General features: G+C 37.3%; 1 protein-coding gene across 1 annotated transcript in view; it reads left to right on the top strand.

The window, feature by feature from the left end:
• Positions 1 to 26,432, top strand: part of LOC135224566 (uncharacterized) — a 233,478-nt gene that overhangs the window by 195,221 nt on the left and 11,825 nt on the right. The window contains exons 3-4 of the mRNA XM_064263674.1: positions 6,529 to 6,789; positions 10,224 to 10,454. Coding sequence (XP_064119744.1) covers positions 6,529 to 6,789; positions 10,224 to 10,454 — 492 coding nt within the window. The remainder of the gene's footprint in view (positions 1 to 6,528; positions 6,790 to 10,223; positions 10,455 to 26,432) is intronic.

Raw genomic sequence — 26,432 nt, 5'->3', positions numbered from 1 at the left:
AAAAAAAATGCATTGCGAGTAATAACAGTGGTGCACATATTATATAACTCAAATTTCAACTAGAGACCGACCTTAGGTGGTTACAGTAGTCAGGCCCAGAGGGCTTAATACATAAATTAAATGTAAATAAAACTTTAACTTGATAGGAATCACAGTAATAATGAAAAATTAAATATCAGCAATAAATGTAATAATGACAAAAACTGCAGATGACATCTTGCCAATACAGAGATTAAGTCCTTTAGGGGACAAAGGCCTCATTTTCCCATCTTTCCACAATTTAGATCTTCTTCTTGCTTCACTCCTTAGGATGCTTTGTATGAGCGAGTTGCTGCTGTTTCTCACTCGGGTTACCAGACTGGACATTGTTCGCCCTAACAATGATTTTTAAATTGTCCAGTGGTTTTCAATGAACATCTGTGTGGCGGAAGTGGTAGCGGGGAGTGTTTGTGAGGCGTCTCAGAATGTCATTGTGCACAACAGTGATGCGTCTCATGGTCTCTCGGGTATAGTTCGTCCAGAGGGAACACCCATAGATACTAAGCCAGTACGAGCGGAATAGCAGCAGTTTTCCAAGTCTCGGTGACAGAAGGCAAACCTCCTTGCAATCATGTTGCCAGCTGCACATAGTTTACGACGCCTCTGTTCAATGTCTGCCGTATCTTTTAGGTCGTCGGTGATAATGTGACCCAAATACGGAAATTCGTGCACAAATTCCAGCCGATGGTTTCCGAGGAAAATTTGAGGTTCTGCAATATGCTTAAGCGATCTCGGAGCAGCGACATGCACTGGGTCTTAGTTTCGTTGTAGATTATATCAAAATTCCTCTGCATATTGGCGGCAGGTGTCGATGAGTCGTTGGAGACCTTGCACTGATGGGGAAATCAGAACCATATCGTCGGCGTAACAGAGGTTGTTTATAGTTGTTTCATTGACGGTGCATCCGATTGGGAGCGAGTTCAGTTTGACATTCAAGTCATCTGTGTACGTATTAAACAGGTAAGGAGAGAGAATGCCCCCTTGCCGGAGCCCGTTTAGGGAGCCGAAGGTGTAAGATAACACGTTACCCCATTTGACACAGAATTGCTGTGTGGAGAACCAGCAATGTAAAATGCCAATTAGGGTTACAGGGGTGTGCCCCTTTTATGCAGCTTCAGGAAGAGCTTCAGGTAGTTACTCTGTCAAATGCTTTTCTCACATCTACAAAACAAAGGAAAATAGGAGAGGCTGATGATAGGTAATAATTAAGCAATTCTTTCAGTATGTAGATGCAGGTGTCGGTTGAGTGGTTTGCTTTAAACCCGAACTGGTTGTCAGTGGTGTGTAGAAAGGGGAGAAGTCTAACTAGAAGAACAGACTCAAGTATCTTCGATGCGATCGTTGTGATGCAATCGGCCGGTAGTTGCCAGGGTCAGCTGCATCCTTTAGCTTGTTTTTGATTAATGGCATCAAGTGAAACTAAGAGTAGGGAGTCTGGAAGAAACCGGTGAATTATGCACGCATTGAATAGGGCAGCTAGCAAAATGTAAAATTATCGGATGGCAGAGTTGAAGGCCTCTGCAGGAAGACCATCACAGCCGGGCGATTTATTATTAGGTAGGCTGTTTATGGCATCGCCTGATGTTACCTGGCGTAATACGGTCTGCAAAATGAAATTGAATGTTGTCAGTAAGGAGGTTATCTACATCCCCTCGGGAATCTTGATCATTTATGCAATTCAGGATATTGTTGAAGTGATCGCCCCACATACTTGCAATAGCTTCGTCTCCGACTGCTTCCCCTACTCTCTGTGCTAGCTTTTTAGTTTTGGGATTAAAGACTGGATATCTTTCCAAAGACGAGGATAATCACCAGATTCTAAGTTTCTAGACATTGCATCGGCTCTTAGTTGTTTTTCATTTAACCTGCAGTGCTTAAGAGCAAGTTTAAACTGCGCTCGCCTGTCTCATTAGCAATGCAGTGTGCCCTTCCCTGGGGCTACCATTTTGCCTCCACAGTAAAAACATTTCTCGTGAGTATGTATACAGATCTTTAACCAAGTCATTCCATCCAGGTATATTACGAGAATTACCTTGACGAAATCTGTAGGCAGTCCTGCCCGAAGCAAGCAAAGGCGGAGATTATTGCGAATAGAATTCATTCAGATCCCTCTTGTGGTGGTCATTTCTACAATTTGTGTAGTACAAAGTAAGGCGTCTGCCGGTTGAACTATTGACCGCAACTGGTTTCCGTGGTCGCCCTAAAGTCTCTGGTTTTCTGTTGGTTTTTAAAATCCCAGTTTACCGCTGGTGGTCGATCAGTTAGGGGGTTCACGGTAGGGAGGTTGGGGTACTGAATGACACCTGTATGGGATGTGATCGTAGCCCGTTGCAAGATCATAGCGAATATTGCAGGTCATAATAGAATCATGAAGTTGTGGAGATGTGATGCAGTGGTCCAGCCAGGAAGTTGTAATAGCGTCCGCTCTATTATGTACATATGAATAAGAGGAGGGAGGGAGGAGCATTACATCGCTAATTTGAGAGCATGATTTTGACAGAAGCGAGTAAGTTCATTATAAATTGTTTTGTGGGGTGGGGTGAGAATTAAGGTCCCCGATTATACAAATATGATCAGCAGGAGAATCATGAATAATACTGTGTAATTCCCCTAGGATCATGCAGTAATGATCAAAATTATGTTATTTTCCCATGGCATATAAACATTAATAATTAGGATAATCGAGTTCCCTACTGTCACTGAACGCCCCAGCAATCTGTCACTCCTGTAGGTCATAGATTTAAGAAAGAAGTGTTTTTTAAGGTTATTGACACAGTATGTGAGAGACTAAACAAGCGTTACCAGGCATCTTCCAGATTAACAAACTATTTGGTTTCTGTGGTCATATCTTGATATGACTGATGAAGTGATAGTAAATGATTCTAAAAACTTTAGCACTGAGTATAGCAAAGACATCTCTAGTGACAAGCTAACTGAGGAAAATTCTGTACCTTAAGAATATACATAAAGCCAATTTAGATGACAACTCTCTCTCTCCACTTCTGCTTCTTAATAAGATCACAAAATTAAAACTACAAGATTTGTTTCCAAATATATGCATAGCCTTGAGAATTTTCTTGACGTTGCCAGTCACAGTTGCCTCTGCAGAAAGATCCTTTAGCAAATTAAGTTGATTAAGAATCACTTAAGAAGCACAATGGACAAGAGAGATTATCATCACTAAGTCTTTTAAGCATTGAAAAAGATTTGGCACGAAAGATTGATTTTGATGATTAATTGAGTGTTTGCTGCTAGAAAAGCAAGGAAGGAGTATTTCTTTAATAATTATACATGTATACTTGTATGAAACAGTCACATTTATGATTTATTTAATATAGGGAAATTTGAATTCAAATTCATCAAAACTTTATTATGCATGATAATTATACAACATGCAACAGGCCAACAGTGACTTACTGCACAATGCCACTTTAATGAGTTTCATGAGTAAGTTTTGTTTATCTCAAATTATACGTAATGTAATAACAAAATAAGTTGTTAACTGCAAGTCATAAATAAAAGCTCCAATACGCAAGATGAACAGAATTTACATCCTACCAGTGAACATTTATGGCTTTAAATTGGCTCTTAAAATTGGTCAAATTCTAAAATCCTGATCCCCCCAGCTGGATGGGCTCACTTCGCTCGCCAAATGGTAGGGCCCAATGACACTCACAGTACCAGGGCCCAGTGATGGCTCTCCCTGGCCCTAATATATACATATATATATATATGATATATATATATATATATATATATATATATATATATATATATATATATATATATATATATATTATATATATATATATATATATATATATATATATCATATATATATATATATATATATAGATATCATACAGGAAAACAGCAGCCATGGGATATATACTCATAAGGAAGCAAGGGAGACGTCTACTGGTAATTTTGCAAGACTTATTAAGCGACGTTTCGGGGTTCAGCCTCATCATCACAGCTGTAAAAAGATACACACACGTAAAACGTGATAAAAAGACTCGTCCTAATAACCAATTTACATATAAAGTTATCCATAAAGTATTGTCGTAAAACAGTAATCTCATGGTCAAATTCGGACTAGCCAGAGGAGAGAGAATAGGCTCTGCTTTTTGCTGACATTCTGCTTATATCTGTCCCTATATATCTCGCCCACCACTATCTTTGTCCTCGGCATCTATTCTTTCATTACTTATATTCACTGGCCTGATATAACGTACGATATCTGAAGGTAACATACGATTTTGTAAGATTCTTAAGTCTCTTGCGATCATACAATTTGCACACCAAACACTGGTTGGCGTAGTAAATTTTAAGATTCTACTACGGATTCATCTTTGATAATAATCTCTTTCAAATATGGGTGATATAATGGAAAGAATTCGGAGTAGCATGAGAACGCTGGGTGGTAGCTCCACCCACAGTGATGACATCACTTCAAGTGCAAGTGCTGTGATTGGCTGGAAATGAGCCGGTGCAATACCAGTATACATCTCGGGAATATGCCTCCCGTGGGCTTCTTAAAGTCCGCATTGGTTGCCACACGGGGGTGAGTTATCGAACACAAGTCTCGAACAGGTGTCCGGTTGTCTTCTCCAGAATTCTTGAGCACTCGAGAACATTCAAAGAAATGTAAATTTAATATAGAATATAAACATTTTAAAACCATTTCAGGGACTTCTTCCTTTCAACAGCTTTCTGTCTTCAAATCACTTGTCCTAAAGACAATAGCTCCAGAATTAAACAACCCCAAACTACCGCTACTCCTCATTACCTGGCATAACCATGTTTACTTATGACCTTTCCTTCTGGTCACACTGTCCTCTTTCCCTCACTTGAAATGTTAATTGTCCTGGCACTGTAGGTTTTTTCCTTTTTGTGAATATTAAATGTATGTTGGTTATTAGGATGGTCTTTTTATTATGTTATATATGTGTTAATCTTTTTACAGCCGTGATGATTGGGCTGGACCCCGAAACGTCGCTTATTAAATCTTTGTTAAATTTCCAGACGTCTCCCTTGCTACATTATGAATATATATATTATATATAGATATATATATATATATATATATATATATATATGTAATATATATAGATATATATATATATATATGTGTGTGTATATATATATGATATATATATATATATAGTATATATATATATATATATGTGTGTATGTGTGTGTGTGCGTGTGTGTGTGTGTGTGTGTGTTTATACAATAGTTGTATAAACTGTCCAAAAAATTAACTATTGGAAATGAAATTTCCATAGGAAAAACAAAAACAAAAAAGCAGTTCTTTCAACAAAGCCTAAATCACCACTTGACTTGGGAAGTAAAATTCTCTCCTAGAACGAGAGGGAAACAAAATTGCCTTCCTCATCCCAACACCACTTAGGCACACTTGACGAGCCAGTGTCGTAGGGTCAAGGAAACCAGGGTCCAGAGAGAGAGAGAGAGAAAAAAAGAGAAGGCCTTGACGGAGACCAAATGCTGATTAAAAGTGCGTCGAATTGACCAGCCTTTAAAAGCATTTTCTTTCGTGTGTGATTGCTTCTCAGGTACAGAGCGAAATTCAACATCTGCTTAGCGTATGATTGTACTGAGGTGATTTAGTATTTTTCAGCATTTTCTGATTTCCACCAACCAGACTCCCTTTTTCTTTTATTTTTTTATGGCAAGTCTCGCCAAGAGCACAGAAATATTCTTCAGCGAGTCGTTTGACTCAAGACTCTTCTCAAAAGTGGCTTTCCTTTCTCTGCATGTTCCCCTTTTTAGTTTTCTGTAAAAAAAAAAAAAATATTCAGATGGCTATTTGTCTGCCCGTCGCCACTTTTTTTGTTCGCCCTCAGATCTTAAAAACTACTGAGGGTAGAGGGCTGCAAATTGTTATGTTTATCATCCACCCTCTAATCATCAACACCAAATTTCAGCCATCTAGCCTCTGTAGTTTATATTTTACTTAAGGTTAAAGTTAGCCATGATCATGCGTCTGGCACCGCTATAGTTGCCAACAAGGGCCACGACTGGGCCATGGCTGAGAGTTTTAAACAGCATAATACGCTGTACAGAAGACTCGATTCGGATTTTTATTTGTTGATGGTTTGTTGCCGAGAAAGAATTTTAGTAATATGGTTAACCATAAGCCCAACTCACCCGTAAACGTTGAACTATACCGTGTAGTTCATTTCACTAACTAAGTCATGGAGGATTTTATTATTGACGTCTCAATAACCCTGATCATGCATAAAATACATTTTTGCTGCACGTCTCTTTTTTTTATATGTACTTCAGATGGTGAATATATAAATATTGCACATCCATGCTATGTAATCTCTTTGTTTTACTGCTCAGAAATTTCATTTTGTTGTGCAGTTGGTAATCCTATTTGATTTTGAAAGTAGCAAGATTGCAGAAAAAGTGAAATTGCTTTTTATGAAAACAACTGTCTGAGCTTTGATTCTCTCTTTGCAGGCGTCCCTCATGAAGCAAGACAATCAACTCTTCCAGCAGCTGTTAAATTTGCACGAGTCTATTTCTGCTCTGAAGACGAATCCCGCACCTGACCCTCACTCACACACTCCGCCTTCCCCCGCATCCTTTGGCTCTCTCACTGAGGAGGAGGAGGAGGAGGAGGAGGAGGAAGAAGAGGAGGAGGAGGAGGAGGAGGAGGAGGAAGAAGATGAGGATGAGGAGTTGGAGGAGGATGAGGACGAGAAATGTAATGATATGAAGGTAAGGGCAAGAACCACTCGAAAAGAGTAGTTCAGGAAAATTATTTGATTGCAAACACAAAACCCTACGCCAGACTCTCGCTGATTTCGAGGGGAACCTCGGCGACGTCAGATACGGAAGTCTTCGGGTGTGTCGAAGATGCTTCCGAGGGAAGTCCTGAATCTCGTAACCTCGTAACACAGTCATGGCCGTGACGTCATTTTTGCAGGCAACAAGCTGACGAGCCGGGACTCGCTCTGATCCACGATATAAAAAATGTAACCGACCTTAATCTGTGACGTCGCGCAAACCGTTCGAAGCGACAATTTACGTACTGTAGTAAACATTGAGATAATTGCCTCTTTTTTTTTTTTTTTACACTATGAATTACGATTTAATAAATATCTTTTCTAAGTTTTAAGCGATGAATACGATTTCGGACATATGAAATATACGCTAATGAGTCCCAAACTCGTCGCTAGAGTTACAAGGAGTTACAAGGATTAGGATGTCACAAAGACTTTTTGGTCCATCCGAGGAGACAGAGTGGGACTACCTTGTCATTACTAATATATATCGTGCTCTGATCCATCGGGCTCAGTCAAAATCCAGGGATCTTGGTCCTATAATGCGTGGACGCGAATCGTCGTAAAATTTGCTAAAGTTGGCCTTTGGTTAAATGCACAAGTTGTCTTATCATCAGTTGCATTTGTATCTTAACTAAATGTGACTCTCTGAACAGGCTGTTTTATAGTTATTTCTTAAGAGTTGTTTCTGAAAAAATAAATTTTGAGGGTAGAGGTCACGTATTGGAAAATTTGTCAAGGTTTACACTTTTAAAGTCTTCTGTAAGTCCTCGTTACAAGGAGCTTATTTTCAAGAGAGTTTCGTCTGGTTATTATGTTATTTGCGCAAGTCAATGAAGCAAGAGATACGCGATGCTCTTGTCGTGTTATGGAGCTTTGTCAATGATACAAAATCACTGCATTCTCATATTTGTCACGGAAATTGTGAGTGTTCTTACTTCTTACATTAGTCACACTTCTGAAGTATAACCACCTAATGTTTACTATTTTATAGGTATTACGATGTAAGTCTTTTATGAAGAGTTTTATTATTACGAATGATTAATATGGTCGACTTATGTTGTAGCACCAGTTCATATTATAAAGTAATGTCTCCCCAATCGATAGTAAATTTGCAGCTTAGTAGAGGTGACATATATAGTTTTAATCTTCACTGGTTTATCACATAACCACAAAGAAAATGGCCATGGAGTTCCCAGCAGCATTATTCGGGTAATAAATCGGAAGTTCTCTTCACCCATACCATGGGCATCTGCAAGTTGGAATGGGGTATAAAGGTAAATTCGTCGAACACGGGAAACTGGTGTAGTTTTTACACTTTTCTATAACTTTCCCGACTGAGTTTGGTTGAGAATATGCTGAGAACTTGAGTATATTATATTATTTAGCAGCTCCCATTTTGCACTCCTTTGTAGCTTCCTCCATGATCAGGGGAAGCACTAGACGGCTTAGTTCTGAGCTTTGATGGAGACCAACATCTGTCTCAAACTCTCCTGATTACCCAACGCTGCAGTCACTCTAGGTATTGTGTTTTTATGCAATATTGCCATTGGCTTGAAGGTCCTTCTAGTGTCATCATCTGTAGCAGCGCCCTTCCTTTTTTTTCTGTTTTTACAGTTAAGTGCCCTCTCAAGACACACAGATGTATGGTACAACTTATCATTTTTGCGAGGTTTATCTCCTTTAGTTGCTTCATGGTGCTTTTGCTAGTGCGAAGACAAACTAACATTTGCTTAGAATTAAAATAGTATTTCTCAGCTTTACATCTAAAACCTTAGGCAGTTATCTCAAAGACTGATCCACCAACATTATTACTCCTCTTTAGATATGGTGCTATATAGGGCATCTACTTTTCTTAGGTATATTTTCAGAATACATTATTCTTTTCTAACTCTTCTACTCCCATCCCCTCTTTTAGCACTTTTTTTACTGCTCATCTAAAGAAGATCTCTGAAAAAAAATATATATTTAAGAAATCCTCTTTAGACGAGCCGTAATAATGTTTCCCGCAGGTTGATACCTTATGAAGACTTCAAGAATTGTGTCAGAACTGGCACAAGCTTTAAGATTCGGCTTGAGACTTGCAAATCTTTTGCGTTTCACTGAGGGCGAATGCTGTGTGGGAGTACCTGAAGAAGAAGAAGAAGAAGCGAGCTGGAAATTCTCTCGACAAAGCTAAAAGTCCCAAGCACAACAAACTGAAGGGGGTGGGTGGGTGAGACATGCAGCGTATGGAAGCCCTTGGGAAGACGAAAAGTAAAGAGCTCGGAGCCATCGAAGGTTTAAAGCAGTTTGCTAAAAACAGCTGGAGACCATGATCTATTCTAAAAAAAAAAAAAAAAATAATAATAATAACATGATGAACTCGTTTTTTACAGTCACGGGCACACCTCTGCCTGACATCTTTAGTAGGATTTAAAATTGCTTTTAGCGACTAACCAAAGATTTTTAGGGTTTGCAACATATGAACATTGAAAGTCATAAGTTGTGAAGCTTGTCATCAGCAGATTGGCATTTTAACACTTCCTCTGTGCGATCGTCACTCTTCACCTAACAAATCGTTCGGGTGAGCCCTGGGAGATCTAGAAATGCGACTCAGTGGTCCTGTGAAACTCGGTTACAAAATTTGTAATGATAGTAATAATCTGTGAAGTAGGGTAGTGTACTATTGCCCTATGGTCTCAAGTTATTTGTGAACATTGAAAGCAAATGTTTCAACGCGTTCATGCAATATTTCAACTGCTTGTGGCTGTTGATGATCTCGTCTTAGCTTGGAAACATTTTTTGTTGCATAAAGTTATTCCGAATAGTGGATGTCCTGTAGTTTTATCCTTGATAATCCAGTGGCCTTTTATATTAGTTCCATAGACAAAATTTGTACAAATTATTTCTCATGAAACATATTCCTTGCCATTGAACCTCACTCTGAATCGGTTGTTAATCTTCAGCTGAGCCCATGACAAACAAGACTGTTTTAGACAGAAATAAAAACTAAGAAAATCTTGGGGCAGTTTCATACAAAATCTCGCTCAGGTAAAGGCACGATGTTGCAGTTGTTCGCCAATCCAATGATAAAAATTCATAGAAGATCTCCAGATTAAACTTTCGTAACAATATGTTTTCACACAGAAGATCTCGGCCCAGTATCAGACTTTTGGTCCATCAAAGATTATACATAGTACGTGAGACTGGTCCAGACCATACTTAGTTCTTTACTAATAGGTAACTAGTAATGAAATACCAATAAGATTATTTAAGTATACACAGCCATAGGAAGCATAGTTGGTGTTATTATTATTATTATTATTATTATTATTATTATTATTATTATTATTATTATTATTATTATTATTATTATTATTATTCCAGGATATGCCAGCTAAGCATGGACTGAAGACAGACGCAGAAGAGGACAATTCGGACGTTGACGAAGGCCATGAGACGGACCATTCACTCACTCACTCTGTCAGTCCCACTTCTACTCGATCCTCTAAATCTTCCAGAGACTTCCCATTGTCTTCCAATTCTTGTCACGAATCTACTGTCCCTTCTAAGTCGTCTGGAGACGCCACTTGTTCCAAGGATTTTCAGTACTCAACGGTAAGGATGCCAAAGAACATCTTGCCATCAAAGTTTGCTTTTCTCTCTCTTTCTCTCTTCTTCCCTCGCTATCTGTCTATCTATCTCTCTCATTGGTAAGTAGCTTAGATGTATCTCTTTGCCAAATTTTAACTTTAGCTAACTCGAGATACCAAGAAAGAGGAAAAACAGTTTCATGTGCATTGGTTTATTGCTTTCAAAGAGGAAAAATTGGTCAATGAACGGAATCGGTTGAGAGTAAATACTCGCAAAAGGAACAGTCTGACAGCAGCAGAGATTATTTAGAGGTCACATAGAAAAAAATTAATTGATATAGAAAACTGGTATATTTAGTTCTTGAAGGAATAAATCAAAAATAAGATTTGTTATGAAAGGTGGAAGTAGTGAACAAGAAATAATAAACAAAATTTGAAGGAACTAGTGCCCGCATTACAAAAAGTGAATCAGACACCGATGGGCTTTTATCTTGATTGGGTGCAACTATTAGTGGAGGCATCAAAAGTTATTATTACTTTAACGGGTGGTTGAGAGGGAGTAGGGGGCAGATGATAATATTCTGGTGGTTGTGCCTCACAACTAACGTGCTGATTACATGCTACCAACCCTGAGAGCCTAGAAGCTTCTCCGAGATAACTTATGCTGTCTTAGGGCAAAGCTACACGAACACGTGTTCTGACATATTGCTGTCAGACCTTGTCAGGTAGTGAATCTGTAATCTTGCACGTTCTCTATTTTTCCACCTTCATTTTTTGGCTGAGAAATGAAGTGGAAAGACAACATGATTGCAAAGAACGAGGCATTGCAAAGGCAGTTATTATATTCTGTAAAGAAAACAACAAGTGGATAAGTGGATATTATCAATTTTGATATTTATCTCACGTCAATGCAGACCAGAGCTGACGCGTGTAATTTCCATTGGGAATATGTTTCTTGAATAAGGTAAAGGACAAAATCTAACTTCCAGAGAACGATACCTTAGATTCATTATCTATTAATGACATCTATTTAGAATTTGAGAAAAGTCACAACGGAAAGCGCAGTTGAAGAGTGTGAATAAGAAAATGCATCTCACCGAGATGAGACAGCAGGCGTTGACTAGCAATCTGAATTGGACGGACATGAGGTCAAATATTGGTTTTCAGTCACTAGTTAATTTTTGAAAACTGTGAAGGACCACCTATACAATGCACGGTGTGCATAGCAGTGTTCCTGATGCAACAATGATGACAGGAACACTAGAGCAATAAAAAATGACAGAAACACTTCTTAATTGCCATAAGGGCCCAAAAAGTTCAGTTAGAGATGGTGAAAGGAATATGCAGAAAAATTTCACCCTCAGTTGTGAAAACTAACATTTACTTCCCAGACAAGGAGAATAATATATTGAAAACCAAACAGTTATGAAAATTCAGGTTCTTATGATATCTGTTACAATGAGATGAGTTTGTTTCTTTGTTAGGGCATAAGCAGGCCCAAGCCAATCCCTGCAAATTTCATAAATGGCATAACCATGAAATGCATTGCTGTAGCTTGGAGAAAGACTGTGGACCAGGCAGAAACTTTGGCTAAATACTCACTCGCCCAGGACTTGGATCATAAGCCCAAATTTGGCTCTTTTTCTGACTTAAGGTACCAGACTACATCCATCTGCAATGCCGTTCCTTAAATACACCCTTTTTTCACTCAAGACAGGAATATCAACAAGTAGATTTAACAGCATACAGGGACTGGACAACCAATACCTCTAATGCACATGTACCCACATCAACTAAGTTGAAGATCTCAGGAGCAATGGAGATTCCCTCAGCTCCTTTAGATAAAATATATTTTATATTCAGTAATTTAGTTAGATATACTTCTGTAAGATTTCATAAAGCTTTGCAATGAAAAAGACTTAATTCCAAACTTAAAGAAGAGGTTATGGTTACTTTGAGAAAAGTAATTTCTCAAAGTGTGATAGGAGCTACAGATGCATGGCGTTCGACTGAGGCCTTTGAGGTCAGTCACATCCGTTTAAAAGAATAACTGACATCCTATCTAACTGTCAGCTTGAGACGATATAAGACCTAAATTAGGAGCCCAAGCATAGTAATGGACAGCCTGAACTCGGCACAAAGGCAGCCATATGGACAGCCATATTCTAATTTCCATGTTTGGTTACTTGGCAGTCACAATATTGCAGGGTATCGGGGTGTGCTCCTGGAGATGCTGTCAGTCACATACATACACAACACGCCTGGCTAAGGAATTATTAAGAGGAGACGTGTATCCAGGAAGTCACTGGGCGTGATACATTCAGTGAAGTTAAGAGAGAAAGGAAACTGAAGACTGTACGCAAAACATGCCATTTACTAGTTTATAAGTTCTTCAAGAGTGTCAGAGGCAAGAGACCAGCCAGTGGACTTAATTGCCCACAAAGTTCTCGAGACCAAATACATATGATCAGTAATGATCAAGCCTCTTCTCCACCCAAACTAGAACCAGGCAGTTGCTGCTGACGACTCAGCAGTTAGTCCTATTTGCTCCACCAAACGCCCTATCTGTAGGTCACAGGTGCAGTAAGATCATATTTTGCTAGTGGAATCTCTACAGCCATGATTGGGGCGTAAACAACTGAGCTATATATGTATATTATATGTGTGTATATATATATATATATATATAATATATATATATATATATTATATATATGATATATATATATATATATATATATATATATATATATTATATATATATATATAACTTCAAAAAGGAATGAATATATACAACTGTTCTCTTTGCAATCACAGAGCAATAATTATTGATGTTACACTAATTGTATAGCCCTTGTTTTGGTACTGTATCTGCTAGCTCGTTCCCTAAAATTCTTGTGGAGTTTTGAAACACTATATATGCTATTCTGTGCTTTTAATTTTTGTAAATCATTGGCTTTTTTAGTTAACGGGAATTCAGTGAATCTGTAAATTACCTCCAATCTGAACGTGGAATTATCTCATATTTCAGTGTTTCATGGATAGCAAATAATTACTGGTATTGGGTAATGTGGCTTTTCTTAGCAACATTCACTTCAGGGTGCGACATCACCATGCCTACACCAGAGGCCCAACTCCAACTCAGATGGTAGGGACCCTTTAGCTGTGGTAAGCAGCCCTTCTAAGAGAAGGTTACTCTGAATATAAACCTTATTCTCCAACCTTGGACTTGGGTCTGAATTTCCTAACTTGAGGGTACGACCAAGCACTTCTGTTTTTTTCCACTTTACTGTTTTATCTAAACGTGTGTTATAGGCTGATGAGAAAGCAAAAGTTGCTTGGTGGATTATCCAGGAAGCGGTTTTCGTTAGTCTTTTCATTCTCTGCTATTTATAATTCTTAAATCCCTCCTGAATGCCTTTCCACTTTTGGTGTAGTAAATTTGGTGGATTTCTTTTTTTGCAGTGCAATGTTTCCCAGATCCACCTTGTCAGTCAGCACAATTTTTATGACACATATCTAATGTAAATATGATAAATACGTTAGATACTTGTTGCTGATTTCATTGTTTGTTATTCTGTTAATTTTTACTCTTGTTGTTGTTGTTGTTACGAATCTGTTTATTAGATTTGCTTCTGATTTAATGTTGGTAATTGTATTTGTTTCGAAAGACGTTGAACTTAACCATGGACCGGACCTTCTACTCATTATCATCAGAAAAAATGCATTTTTAATGACCTCCAGAGTCTTGCTCATAACTACGATGTGATGTTATTACCTGAGCCACTTGTAAGTACAAACAGGTCAAAGGTTAAATACATGGCCCTGATTCCATTTATCGTTGTAACATCCCACAAGCACAAGGTATGGCTGTATACATAGGTCCAAATGACCTATTTATCATCAGAGAAACTTGGAGTAGAATGGCCATGAAGTTCTTTGTTTTACAACTTTCAGTAAAATCCACAATGTTCATGTAGCTGCTCTTTGCTGTAATCCGAATATTGATGACTCTATACATGTATGACTGTCTCTTGGGGAGGATTATTATGGCTCCGTTGCAGGATTCAACAGCTTCATTCTATTTTTGTGGAAACTGCAATACAAACTAGAACAAGTGGCTTCATTCAAATTCCGCTGATCAACACGGCCTCTCTGTTCTTGAGTTATGTATAACATTTAATTTTAAGGAATCCTCACATATTTCTGATAATAGATGTATGTATGTACATCCAACCACTGTGCCATTGAGATGGATATATCTGTCAATCAGTATGTTCCTTATGCTACCATTGGAAAAATGATCTGGCTGAAATTAGAATTAGTTAGGATCGCTTTAATGAAGCATATCAGGAACTTGATATTTCAGATGCTATGTTTGATCCAAATCCCAAGAGGAAGATGAATGAAATGCTGATGGCTATTTTAGTGAGAGAAGCCCCTAGAAAGGTCATCCATGTAAACGCTGGTGATGAAATCTATTACATGAAAACTGCACCCTTTTGGTCGAGTCTCACCGTACAGCAAATAGAATTTACCATTACGGTTGATGGTAATACAATGATCCTTTGAAGAGGAAACTAGAAAAAATGACTCGGCCTCATCTGTGGCGGACCAAGTTGTCATTTTCTATCTTGGGATCGGCCTCTTCTTCCATCCCACCGCTACAATGGTGGTTTTGGTTACTGGCCGTAAGGGAATGGTTGAACTACTTCATCAAGCTTTTGAAATGAATCAATCAGCTGACGATGGCCCACTCCCTGATACTTGACATCCTGAACCTGCTCTTACAAAATCTATCCTGAACATACTCATACAAAATCTGCATTTTGCCCTAGGGATGTTAAGAAAACTTTCTGTAATCTTGATAGCTAGGATGAAGAAGATCTTGATGGTTTCTTCCCTTGAAAAAAAAAAATAAATTTTCTGGTGTATTGTCTCCGAAGATTAGTAGAGTCTATAGCTTTTTATGCAGACATAGTATCGTTGCTGATAAGCGCAAACTTGGAAATGTACAGCGCCTGTTCCAGAGAGTGGCATATCTGCAGACTGCAATAACTTCAGGTTTATTTTTGTTCTTCCTGTGCTTTCTGAAGTTGAAGAAAAATTCTTTTTTAACGACTACAGAAGTATGTGGAATCCAAAGGATTGTTAGCTAATAATCAATAAGCAATAAGAAGCAGTTAGTTACCTGCGATGTTCTTTTAGATTTAACGTTCCATTCACTAGAGAACCTTTGTAAGGGATCAGGGTGTCGAGTGATTTGAATAGATTTTAGTGCTGCTTCTGATTCAATAAATCATTAGGTATTTATTTCTAAACGTCAGAATCTTGGACTGAATTGCTTCAAGACTTCTTTACAGGTAGGTAGCGGCGAGTTGTTGATGGGATCTTTAGGAACCCACATCCTATTGTTTCTGGTGCTCTTGGTCTTCTGTCATTTTTAGTTTTTTAGTGTATATACAAGTGATATAGTTGTTGGCCTGGAAAACAAGATTGTTTAGTGTGCCAGTGATGCAACACTAGTGGGTGTAGTAGTTTCCACTTATGAGAAATGAAGCTGCCCTTAGTCTTAAACGTGGCCTAGAGCGAATAAGTGAATGGATTGTTGATTGGGGTATGTGGCTGAACTCCAGTAAAACAAACAAACAAAATTATTGGTTGGTAGATCTCGAACTAATTTTCCTCTCCATCGTCCCCTTCAGGTGGGTGGGACTCTGCTAAATGAGTCTGAAACTTTTACTATACTTGGTGTAACTTTTGACTCACATCTTTATAACAGTAATAAAATCCGTGCAACTGTTAGGTCATTTGTCCTTACTTTATTAGAATACTCAGAATACTGTTCTCTAGTGTGGATGTCTACGTCTGCCACAGATTTATCTCTTTTAGATAGAGTGGTTCCTGGTGGTAGGTTTCCGTTTCCTAACGTTAGCCGTTGTAACTTGGAACATAGATGGATGGTCTCATGGTTTGTCAATCTTTCTAAGTTGTATTTTAACAGAGATCTTTCGCTATCACATTTATCTCTGGTCCCCCTTTCCTGCCAAGAGCAATCAGATTTCTTGAACAGCAGCACCAGTATTCAGTAAATGTGCCATTCTGTCAAACTTCTCAGTTCCAGAGGTCTTTTATTCCTTACACCGGTGGACTATGTCACAGTTTCCTTGAGGATATTGTGCAGTTAAAACCGCAAATGTTCAAGCAAACTTGCATTACAATACTACCCTAAAACAATTTACCTTGCACTTTTGCCTTTCTTTTCTCTCCGTATTTCCCATTACCTTATGTAATTTCTTTCAAGTGAACTCCATATTCTTTGGAAGCTTGAATGTCAAGTCAATCGCCCCTGCACGATTGTTCCATATGAATAGAGTTCATTTTCTGAATGATAATAATTCAGCACCCAGAATAAATATCTTGGATCTAAATCTGAAACTATAGTAAAAATCAAGAGTCTGATTAGCAAAGATCCATCTATATATCTGTAAATAACCCTTAAACACTTATTGTCTAACCGCTGAATTGTGAATGTAACCTTTGTACATTTACGGCCACGTGTTCACCCCTTCTTACCCAGCTTGACATTTATCGTATATTTATGATGCCACTCTTTTATCACCATTACCTCCCTCAATTTTCTCTTCCATTTATTATTAATAAATAATCCTACAAACTTTTCCTCACTAGTTTGCTTATAAACATTCATCTTTTTAAACCATGACAGCAACAATCAAGCCTCTTTGAATGAAACACATTTCCAGAAGACTCCCTCCATTCTCTTTTATTCCAGGACCTCCATACCTAAATGCCTACCAGCAATGACATTGCTGTCTCTGTCACTTACTTTTACACTCATATCATCTAGCTCAGCCACCTAGTACAGCTTCTCAAGTTGTCTTTCACTCTCATTTTTTCCATTCTTGAACCGTATGCATTACAAGTGTTACTCGTGCACTCCTTGAACTAACGCATTTGTACTCTTTCACCCATCCTCAGTTTAATGAGGCAGAGTCAATGGATGGAAGTGCAAGTTTTCTCTGCTGCTGTGTAATTGCAATACAAGATTCACCGTTTATTAAAGGAATAAACGATGATACTTGTAAAACAATAAGTACGGCTAAGTGGGTGTCTGTCATGAGGTCTCACAGGGCACGAAGTGCTTAAAAATTCTACTTGGTAGCGTCGATAAGAGAAATAAAAGTTATAAGTAGAAAAATTAGCTTTCAAGTCAATCGTTTAGCAAGTATAGTTCTGGTACTCGGTGCTGATGCCTGCCGAGTGCGCTGGCAATTATTAATGATATATATGATTTTTCCGTCATGTATTTTTTCTCTTTTATTAAAGCAATAACCCATTCACATGAACTGAACCTGTAATGCGCTGGTAAGTAATACTCAGTACAAATATATTGTAGTTATGCAACTTTATCCTATTCCACCTCAGTGATAAATTTTCTTTTTTTTAGCTCTTTTTATCATTGATGTTATGCACATGCGAACATATATATATATATATATATATATATATATATATATATATATATATATATATATATATATATATATATATATATATATATATATATATATATATATATATATATATATATATATATATATATATATATATATACTATATATATATATATCTATATATATATATATATATATATATATATATATATATATATATATATATATAATATATATATATATATATATATATATATATATATATATATATATATATATATATATATATATATATATATATATAATATATATATATATATATATATATATATATATATATATATATATATATATATATATCTACATATATATATATATATATATATATATACCATATATATATCATATATATATATATATCTATATATATATAGTATATGTATGTATGTATGTATAGTATATACATATATATTTATAATATATGTTTATGTATATTTTATATACATATACATACATATATATATTTTATAATATATATATATATATATATATATATATATATATATACGTATAGATGTTTATGTATGTATTAGTGTGTGTGCGTAGTTGAGAGCAGAAGTGTAATATCTATTACGTCCAGTTTTGTAGCTGAGGTAGTGTAGCATGATTCCTTACAGAGTGACGCCCTTAGTCCAGACTGCAGGCCACTGCCATCTCGTGGACGTGCAGTTGAGCCATTCCAGCGAGATGTATCCATTACAGTTTCATCTTCGAGCTTTTCAGGAGCGCCTGGGAACATTGCTTTCATGCGCTCTAGGAAGTCTTATGCTCCCAACGCCAGAAATCGTCGCAGGTCGTCATCGGCGCATTTAGTTGTCCGACACGAGTCTGATCATGCCATGGGTCATAACGTCGTCCACGGTGTCGCTGATTCCCTCCTCGGTCACACGACGGAAGCGCTGTGCAGAGCTGACGCGTCCAGTTGCTTCAGGGTTGAAAAGGAAGATCAAGATGGAGTCGCTCACGCTCCGTCGTGTCTTAGAGAACCTGGCCCAACTCAGCAAAGCTGTTCGCCCTCAGTAGGGACCTGTGACCTCCCTGGGAATCAATTGAGTAGCCAATTCTTGAATAAGAATACTCAGAATCGTGGTAAAGGCCAAAGCGCATTATCTTCTACTGACAGATCCAGTGATTACAAGTCTGAACAGCAACAGCTGCCTGAAGTGATGATCCGCAGACCAAGGTCAAGCTCGGCGATTCTTACAGCTGCTATGTACCCAAGCATTCCATTGTCTCGGCCTCTCAACAATGCTGTATTCAGAGAGACACTCATTATGTAACGGTAGGATATAAAAGTAAAGCAAAGTCCGGTGAGAGTTCATCTTCACTGGGGTAATTCACCGCTTACTGATATTTTCCTTAACATTTTAACACCAATATCAGAGGTTTAATGGTGCACTTTTAAGCATAAGTTTTTTTTTAAACTTGCATAAGATGCTGTCTATTTACTTTCACAATTTGTGAATATCATTGCACATACACAAACAAAATGACATTCACACACACACACACACACACACACACACACACATATATATATATTATATATATATATATATATATATATATATATGTATATATAATGTGTGTGTATATATATGTATATGTGGATATAATATTAATGACATAATATATATATATATATATATATATATAATGAGAATATAAATTACTTTATACTTCAAACAAGGGGTAATTTGACTGAGAAAGTATGACAAAGGACCCACTGACAAAAAGGCCGTCAATTGATAGGGATAAAGAAGGAACATTGTGGATTTATCAAAAAAGAGGGTAAGGTGTGTATCAATTGTTTGTTATGGAACGGATGCAAGAAGTTTGAGCGTAAAAGGAAATAGTGTGTGGATACAGGAAGAGTTTATGATGAAAATAGGAAACAGTGCAAAAGATATTCAGTATGTATGGCAAGAAAATAAGTTTAGAGCAATTAAAAATCCTTTTGATGGAGAATACCTGGTCTGCTGTTAAAATGAGTCTAGAGACTAGCTTTTTAATACCTTTATGGGTGGATTGAGGTAAAATTTTAGAAAAGGACGTATTCTGCAGGTTGAAAGTGCAGGATAAGAACATGGGTCAGGCACAGAGTTTGGAATAGCTGATGTTTTGGGAACAGTGAAGAAAAACTACAGAAACTAGTGCGAGATTAGAAATTGCAAGTGAAGAAAGTTGAGAGTAAATGTGAACAAGAGAATTGAGAAGATAAATTGAAACCAGGAAGTTGGGGCAATGAATGTATAAGATGGTGGAAGAGCTGAGAGCAAGTTGTAGGGTTCATGCAAGAAGATGAGAACAGAGTGGGAGAGTCTATGGAAGCCAAGCCGGAATGTATGAAGGGATGGTACGGGACAAAGAGGAAGAAAAACTGAAAGAGCGAGAAATGTGGCGACTAATGGAAATGGCAAAAATGTTAGCATGGGAGAAAGGCTGGAACAGTTTTATGATGGTTTGATCATATGGAAAGAATGAAGCGCTAGGAAGAAAGTGTTGGGAAGGGGGATGGTAAACTTAGAGAGATTAGGAATGGAATTAGATAAGAATGGCTGTTCCAAGTCCTGGAAGCACGACAACCCAAGAAATAGAGAGGTAAATGGCCCAGTGTAGCGGGTTTCAACACACTCACTGCTAACCATCTAATGTTGTGGAATTTCCAGCACAAGTGTTGTATCCACTATTCAGCAGTTACAGTAGGATGGTACAATGATCGCTGTTTGCTTTTTTTGTGTTTGACAACTATACATTTCCTCCTTTTAAATACTTAAATACAAACAGACATACAAACCCAGAAAGATATGTGACCAGAAGATGTGTAAATTACACGAGAGTACTTGGCACTCTGTCGTTTTCTTTTAAAGGTTTCTAATGGCTTCCACTGATTATCAAATCACATTCATATATATTATTCTTATGCATATATATATATATATATATAGATATATATATAATATATATATATATAGTATATTATTATGTATGTACATATGTGTCTATCACGAAATTGTATGATTATACATATTTATATGGTTCTATGTGCAATCAGCCAATGAAGTTGCCTTATTTTTTCAAGCTGAGTTAATGCAACAAATAAATCTGCCTTTATTGATTAAAATATATAAAATTTAATAGTTTCAAGAAGTAAACTATGTCATATAATCTTCAAGATAAATATTTTCCGTCTCGTGTTTAAATGGAGAAGATCGTCCAGATTCGAAAAGTGTTGCCTTTCGGTGGTAAAAGAGATAGATATGGGACTAGTAAAATCAATGGTGAATAAGTAGTGCATTAATGATCAAAACCTCGCGTGTAGACCTGCCGAGAATGTGACTAGTGAACATTCCAAATTTTTAACACTCCTTGCAAGAAAAATTGGCATAAATGAGGGTCAGCTGGTTGAAGAAGAGTTAAAACCAATTTTTATGATCTGTAACGTAATAAGGCTTTGCATTATTTATTAACTGTACAGAAACTACAGACATCTATATCGCTTCATCTTTGAAATAGTGCAAGAATGCAGCGCTTCCTACCTACTTAGTATAATCAGGAAGGCCACTAAAAAAGCTAACATGATGAATATCATAAATACTGAGTCTATAAAAGAAATAAAATAAGAGATTCTTCCGGTTCTCTTCTCTTGGAAAGCAGGAGATCATTTTCGGTGTGGCTTGAGAACTTCATTGGCTGATTAGTCTATAAATGGAAAGCACATCTCGACACGGGTGGATGGATTAGCAGAAGGTCGCAGCAGATAAAATTTTATTTCATTAATTATTCGAAACACTAGAGCACCGTGTATGTAGCCAGGGTTTGCATTCCGTGGAGAATACGAACCTCATTTCATTCATTTCGGCAAAGTCTTGCTAAAACTGTCAACTATTTTTTTCAAATAATTTTTTTATAAATTACAGAAATACTGTTAACTTTTCATGGTCAAATATAGACTGTAGTGCATCACTCAGGTTTCTTTGCTTTTTGATTTTCAGAATTTGATCGTTTCTACTCGCTAAAATTGAAGGAGACTAGTTTCTACTCGCTAAAATTGAAGGAGACCGCGAGCATGCCCTAGCTACGTTCACGCGATGTATGAATGAAAAGTCTTTAGGACGAATCCAGACACGATTCTTCCTTCTCTGTATATCTTCTTACTGTCACATGAACATGCATCGTAACTGTAGATTAATATGATAACATACAAAAAAAGAATGTTTGTTTTAAAGGAACTCATAGAACCAACAGGGATAATGACCCCAAATTAAAACTAATTGTTAAGGCATCATCCGAGATTTTTGCCCTGCCCTCATTAACACATGGTGCTTCAACTAAAATACGCATACTTAAGCTGGGTGTAGAAATATAAACTAAACCATACGTACATACACATATATATATATATATCTATATATATTATATTATATATATATTATATATATATAGATATATATATATAATATAAATATATATATATATATATATATATGTGTGTGTGTGTGTGTGTGTGTGTGTGTGTGTTTCTGTGTGTGTATGTTTGTGTGTGTGTGTGTAGATAGATTATATATACCCGTACACAGTTATCTGTATATGTATATGTGTATGTATATATATATATATATATATATATATATATATATATATATATATATATATATATATATATGTCTTGTACTGTAATCCAACAGTACTATGACGATAGAAAAAGGCTCATAAAAACATCATTTACACATTCCAATTATATAATTTCGGACACCTGTGTGCCAGTTCAACATCATATGTCCATATTTTACCAGTGAACAGGAACACAGAAGAAGAAGTTTACGAAATATATGGTGTAAACATGCAAAAAAATATATATATTATATATTTATATATATGTATATATATATATATATATATATATATATATATATATATATGTGTGTGTGTGTGTGTGTGTGTGTGTGTGTGTGTGTGTGTGTGTGTGTGTGTGTGTGTGTATGAGACAAGGTAAACAGTGCAAGGTAGATAAGTGTGTTTGTGTGTGAATTTTCAGTATTTTTCACAGATTCCAATTCAACTCCCAAGGCCTTGCAGTCACTCACCAAAATATGGAGGTTTGAGATTGTGTTGTTATTATTATGAATATTATTAATATAAAAAAATATACTCCACTGTCCGTAAAATACGATTTTATGCGTTCATTCCCATATCATCCTTTCTGACGTGTTCTACTGAATGAACATCCTTGATTTCTCTCGCCAGATATTAAACTTTATCAGTTCTCTACAATTTTTGTTATCGACAGTAAACGTTTGCTTCCATATTCAATGTCATACAGAAGAATTTTAGTTGTACTTGAAAGCTATGCTCGAACAGAATGGGAATTATGAAGGTCGACTTCAAAGATGCCATTGGCTTACATTTGATGCTCATAGGTGAACGATTTCATCCGTTTTAGTAAAGTAAATTTATTTTAAAACTTTTATTGTGAGAAGAAGAAAAGGAATAAAAATAAAGATAAATATCGTCATTAACAGACCCCACATTTACATAAAGATTCAATAAGAATTGACCAAATGAAATTCTTACCCCCCGCATTCGCAGACTCTTGATTCGCGGTCTCATGTATTCGCTGATTTCTCTCTGCAATACTCGCCCCCATTATCTCTGAAAATTCGCCTATTCGCTGTATTTTTCTATGAAAAATATCCACAAATTTCTGAGTTCTTTATCAATTTCATCATAAAATGCATGTTTTATTATAAAACTTTAAAAAAACGTATAAACATTCTAAGTGGGTATTTTTTGAGTTTTAACTAACAAAATAGGCTGTTTTAAGCATTTTTGTAGGGGTTCTAGTGGAGGTCTGGTACCCATTACCCCGCATACAGGGGTACACTATATATATATATATATATATATATAGATATATATATATATATATACTATATATATATATATATATATATCATTTCAGTATAAGGCCGTAATGGAGATCATTTATCTAGCCAGGGCACTAATTATACGGCCTTGTACATGAATTAATGAAAAAGTTAAAGCTAAACGGGAAGGTCGCCATGAACAATCAGTTGTCCAATAAATCATTTTATTTATACTTACAATTGCAACTAGTAATGGCAAAATTACTGCGATCACAGCAGCCTAGAAAACAACGCAGAGGGACCCTGGTGTATTAGGGAAGATCTTGAATTTGTAGCACGAAATACAGCTTCTAACACAACATTTCTTGAAAAGGGTGTTGCGGGAATTAACAGTAAGATCTAATATGCATAAATGGATGGGATATATGAGAATGAGCTGCATAAATACTCGAGATAAATCAAGATAGAATTTGTGGACTCATGTGCGCCAAGATGGCGGTTCTAATTCATCGGGCTGTATTCAAGCAAGGTATTATTTATACTAAATGAACAGTTTCGAAATGGTGCTCCCGTGTGGATTGTCGAGTACAAATAAGAGAATAGGACGTTGGATAAGGGAAGGATTAGGATATTGAGAAGGTAGGTGAATGGATGAGAGGGATAAGGAAATGAGGCAAAACCGAGGCCTTCCACATGCAGCCACTATCCTTTTTTTAAAATAAATTGAGTGCTTTCATCTTGTTTTCCCACGCAGAAGGTCCAGGGAAGGGAAGGTGACCAGAATGGCCATCAGCTTCTATGAAGATATGCTGCTACCTCAGTACGTAGGTGTGTCAGTAAGAGAAGCAACAGGATGTATTGGGCAAATGAGAAGTTCGAGGATGCAGATCTAGCAACCGTGCAAATTTGGCCATGGTTCACTCACAGGTGCATCTTTCAAAACTGGGTTTGCGTAAGGCCTCATTTGATGACAACTCCCCATTTTAGCAGAAATTTCATTCTTGAACCGGGCGGAAGCACTGCAAGAAAGGGCTAGAGCCAACTAGAACAAGATCCATCATCCTTAAACCTCACACAACAATGAAATTTCACAGCTTATGAACATGCATGAAAATTAAAAAATAAAATAACAATTGTACAAAAAAATGGGGGTCAAAGATGGATCCTCGGGGTGCAAATCTGGAGAACTGCCAAGGCTTACTACAAGATTATCCCATGCCATACAACCTTGGCTAACTTACTCTCTGGCTATGGGTTATATGTACATGGCACTGTGTGCTGGGCACCAGTGCCAGGAGAACACATCTGCTCTTCTTGTAGGCGCTTGACCTTCCAGCTGTAGTTCTGGAGGCAATTGATGCACTCAACCCTCCACTTTGTCTGGCAGGTGCTGGAGTCACCGTGGCCAAGTTAAGACAATAACTACTCCCCAGAGGGGCTTGTGCACCCAAGCTCTGCCTTAGGTTCAACAGAAACCTTATCAAGACCTTCCACTGTAGATGCCACAGAATTGATGGCATTCTGGAGAGTTTGAGAAGTGATATTGAGATTAGTACCTGGCAGTACACACACACACACACACACTAATTGCAGTCAAACCTGTGTTCAGCAGTCCTATGGGCTGCATATGGGCCAAGTTGGATCAGACCCTAGCTGAAAATTTTTAGGAAAATTTGTCTATGGTATGTTGGCACTAGCATGAACAGATTGCAGTAGGCACAGGTTTTCTATCCACCTTGTAGGATCCACATCGTCCCATTGTGTAATGAGCTAGGTGATGATGGAGATGACATTGTGGGCTGGCATGGGTGGAGGAGCAGAACCGTTAGCTGGTTGCTGATCCAAAGTTAATGTGTGCTGACCCTTTCTTTTTCCTCTTGTTTGCCTATCCAGTGATAGCTTATGCTCCCACTCTTTTTTCCCTCTCTTCTCTCCTCCTTTCCTTTCTTTCTCTCTTTGTTGCGCCCTCAGCTCCCTATCTCTGTCTTTGCACTTTCTTAACAATGCTTCTTGCGTCTTTAAGACATATTGTGCTAGCTGATCTCCAGCGAAGCCCATTTCTCACCCCAACTATGTGAAACTGCGATACTCGTCGGTGGCCACGTAGCTGTTTGTCTAAAAGTCTGTAGGTGACCTGTACTTAGGACTTGTGAGAGTGTGTTGGGCGTGCAAGCAATTGCATAGAAAGGAAAAGAGAATACAGTATCCTGACCTGTGCATATTCTGCACAGGTGAAAGGTGGTACTGTACAAAATTACACAGTGGTAAGTAAGTGCACTAATTATAGGCTACGCTGATACACTGTGAACACCAAGTGTCCCACAAATAAGGTTACTTGGTTAGAGGTTGCCCCTGTAGAAAGAGTGGCACTGTTAGAAAGGGTACCTATGGGAAAGTTACCCGATAAGTGTGTACCTGGCCGTGGGTACACTGTTGTGGGGTGCAGTTGTGGGGAGTGGTTTTGCAGAAGGATCTTTTGTTAGAGAATGTCCCTTTGAAAAGGTGGCGCTAGGAGTGTGCCTTCTGAAAAGTTGACACTGTGAATGAGTGCTCCTGAGATATGTCACACTGTTGTGGGGTGCAACCTATGCAGGATAAACT

The sequence above is a fragment of the Macrobrachium nipponense genome, chromosome 12 (assembly GCF_015104395.2).
Source record: "Macrobrachium nipponense isolate FS-2020 chromosome 12, ASM1510439v2, whole genome shotgun sequence".
In the NCBI taxonomy this organism is placed as follows: Eukaryota; Metazoa; Arthropoda; class Malacostraca; order Decapoda; family Palaemonidae; genus Macrobrachium; species Macrobrachium nipponense.
The sequence above is the reverse complement of the archived record's forward strand: the minus strand, read 5'-3'. Positions and strand labels throughout refer to the sequence as shown.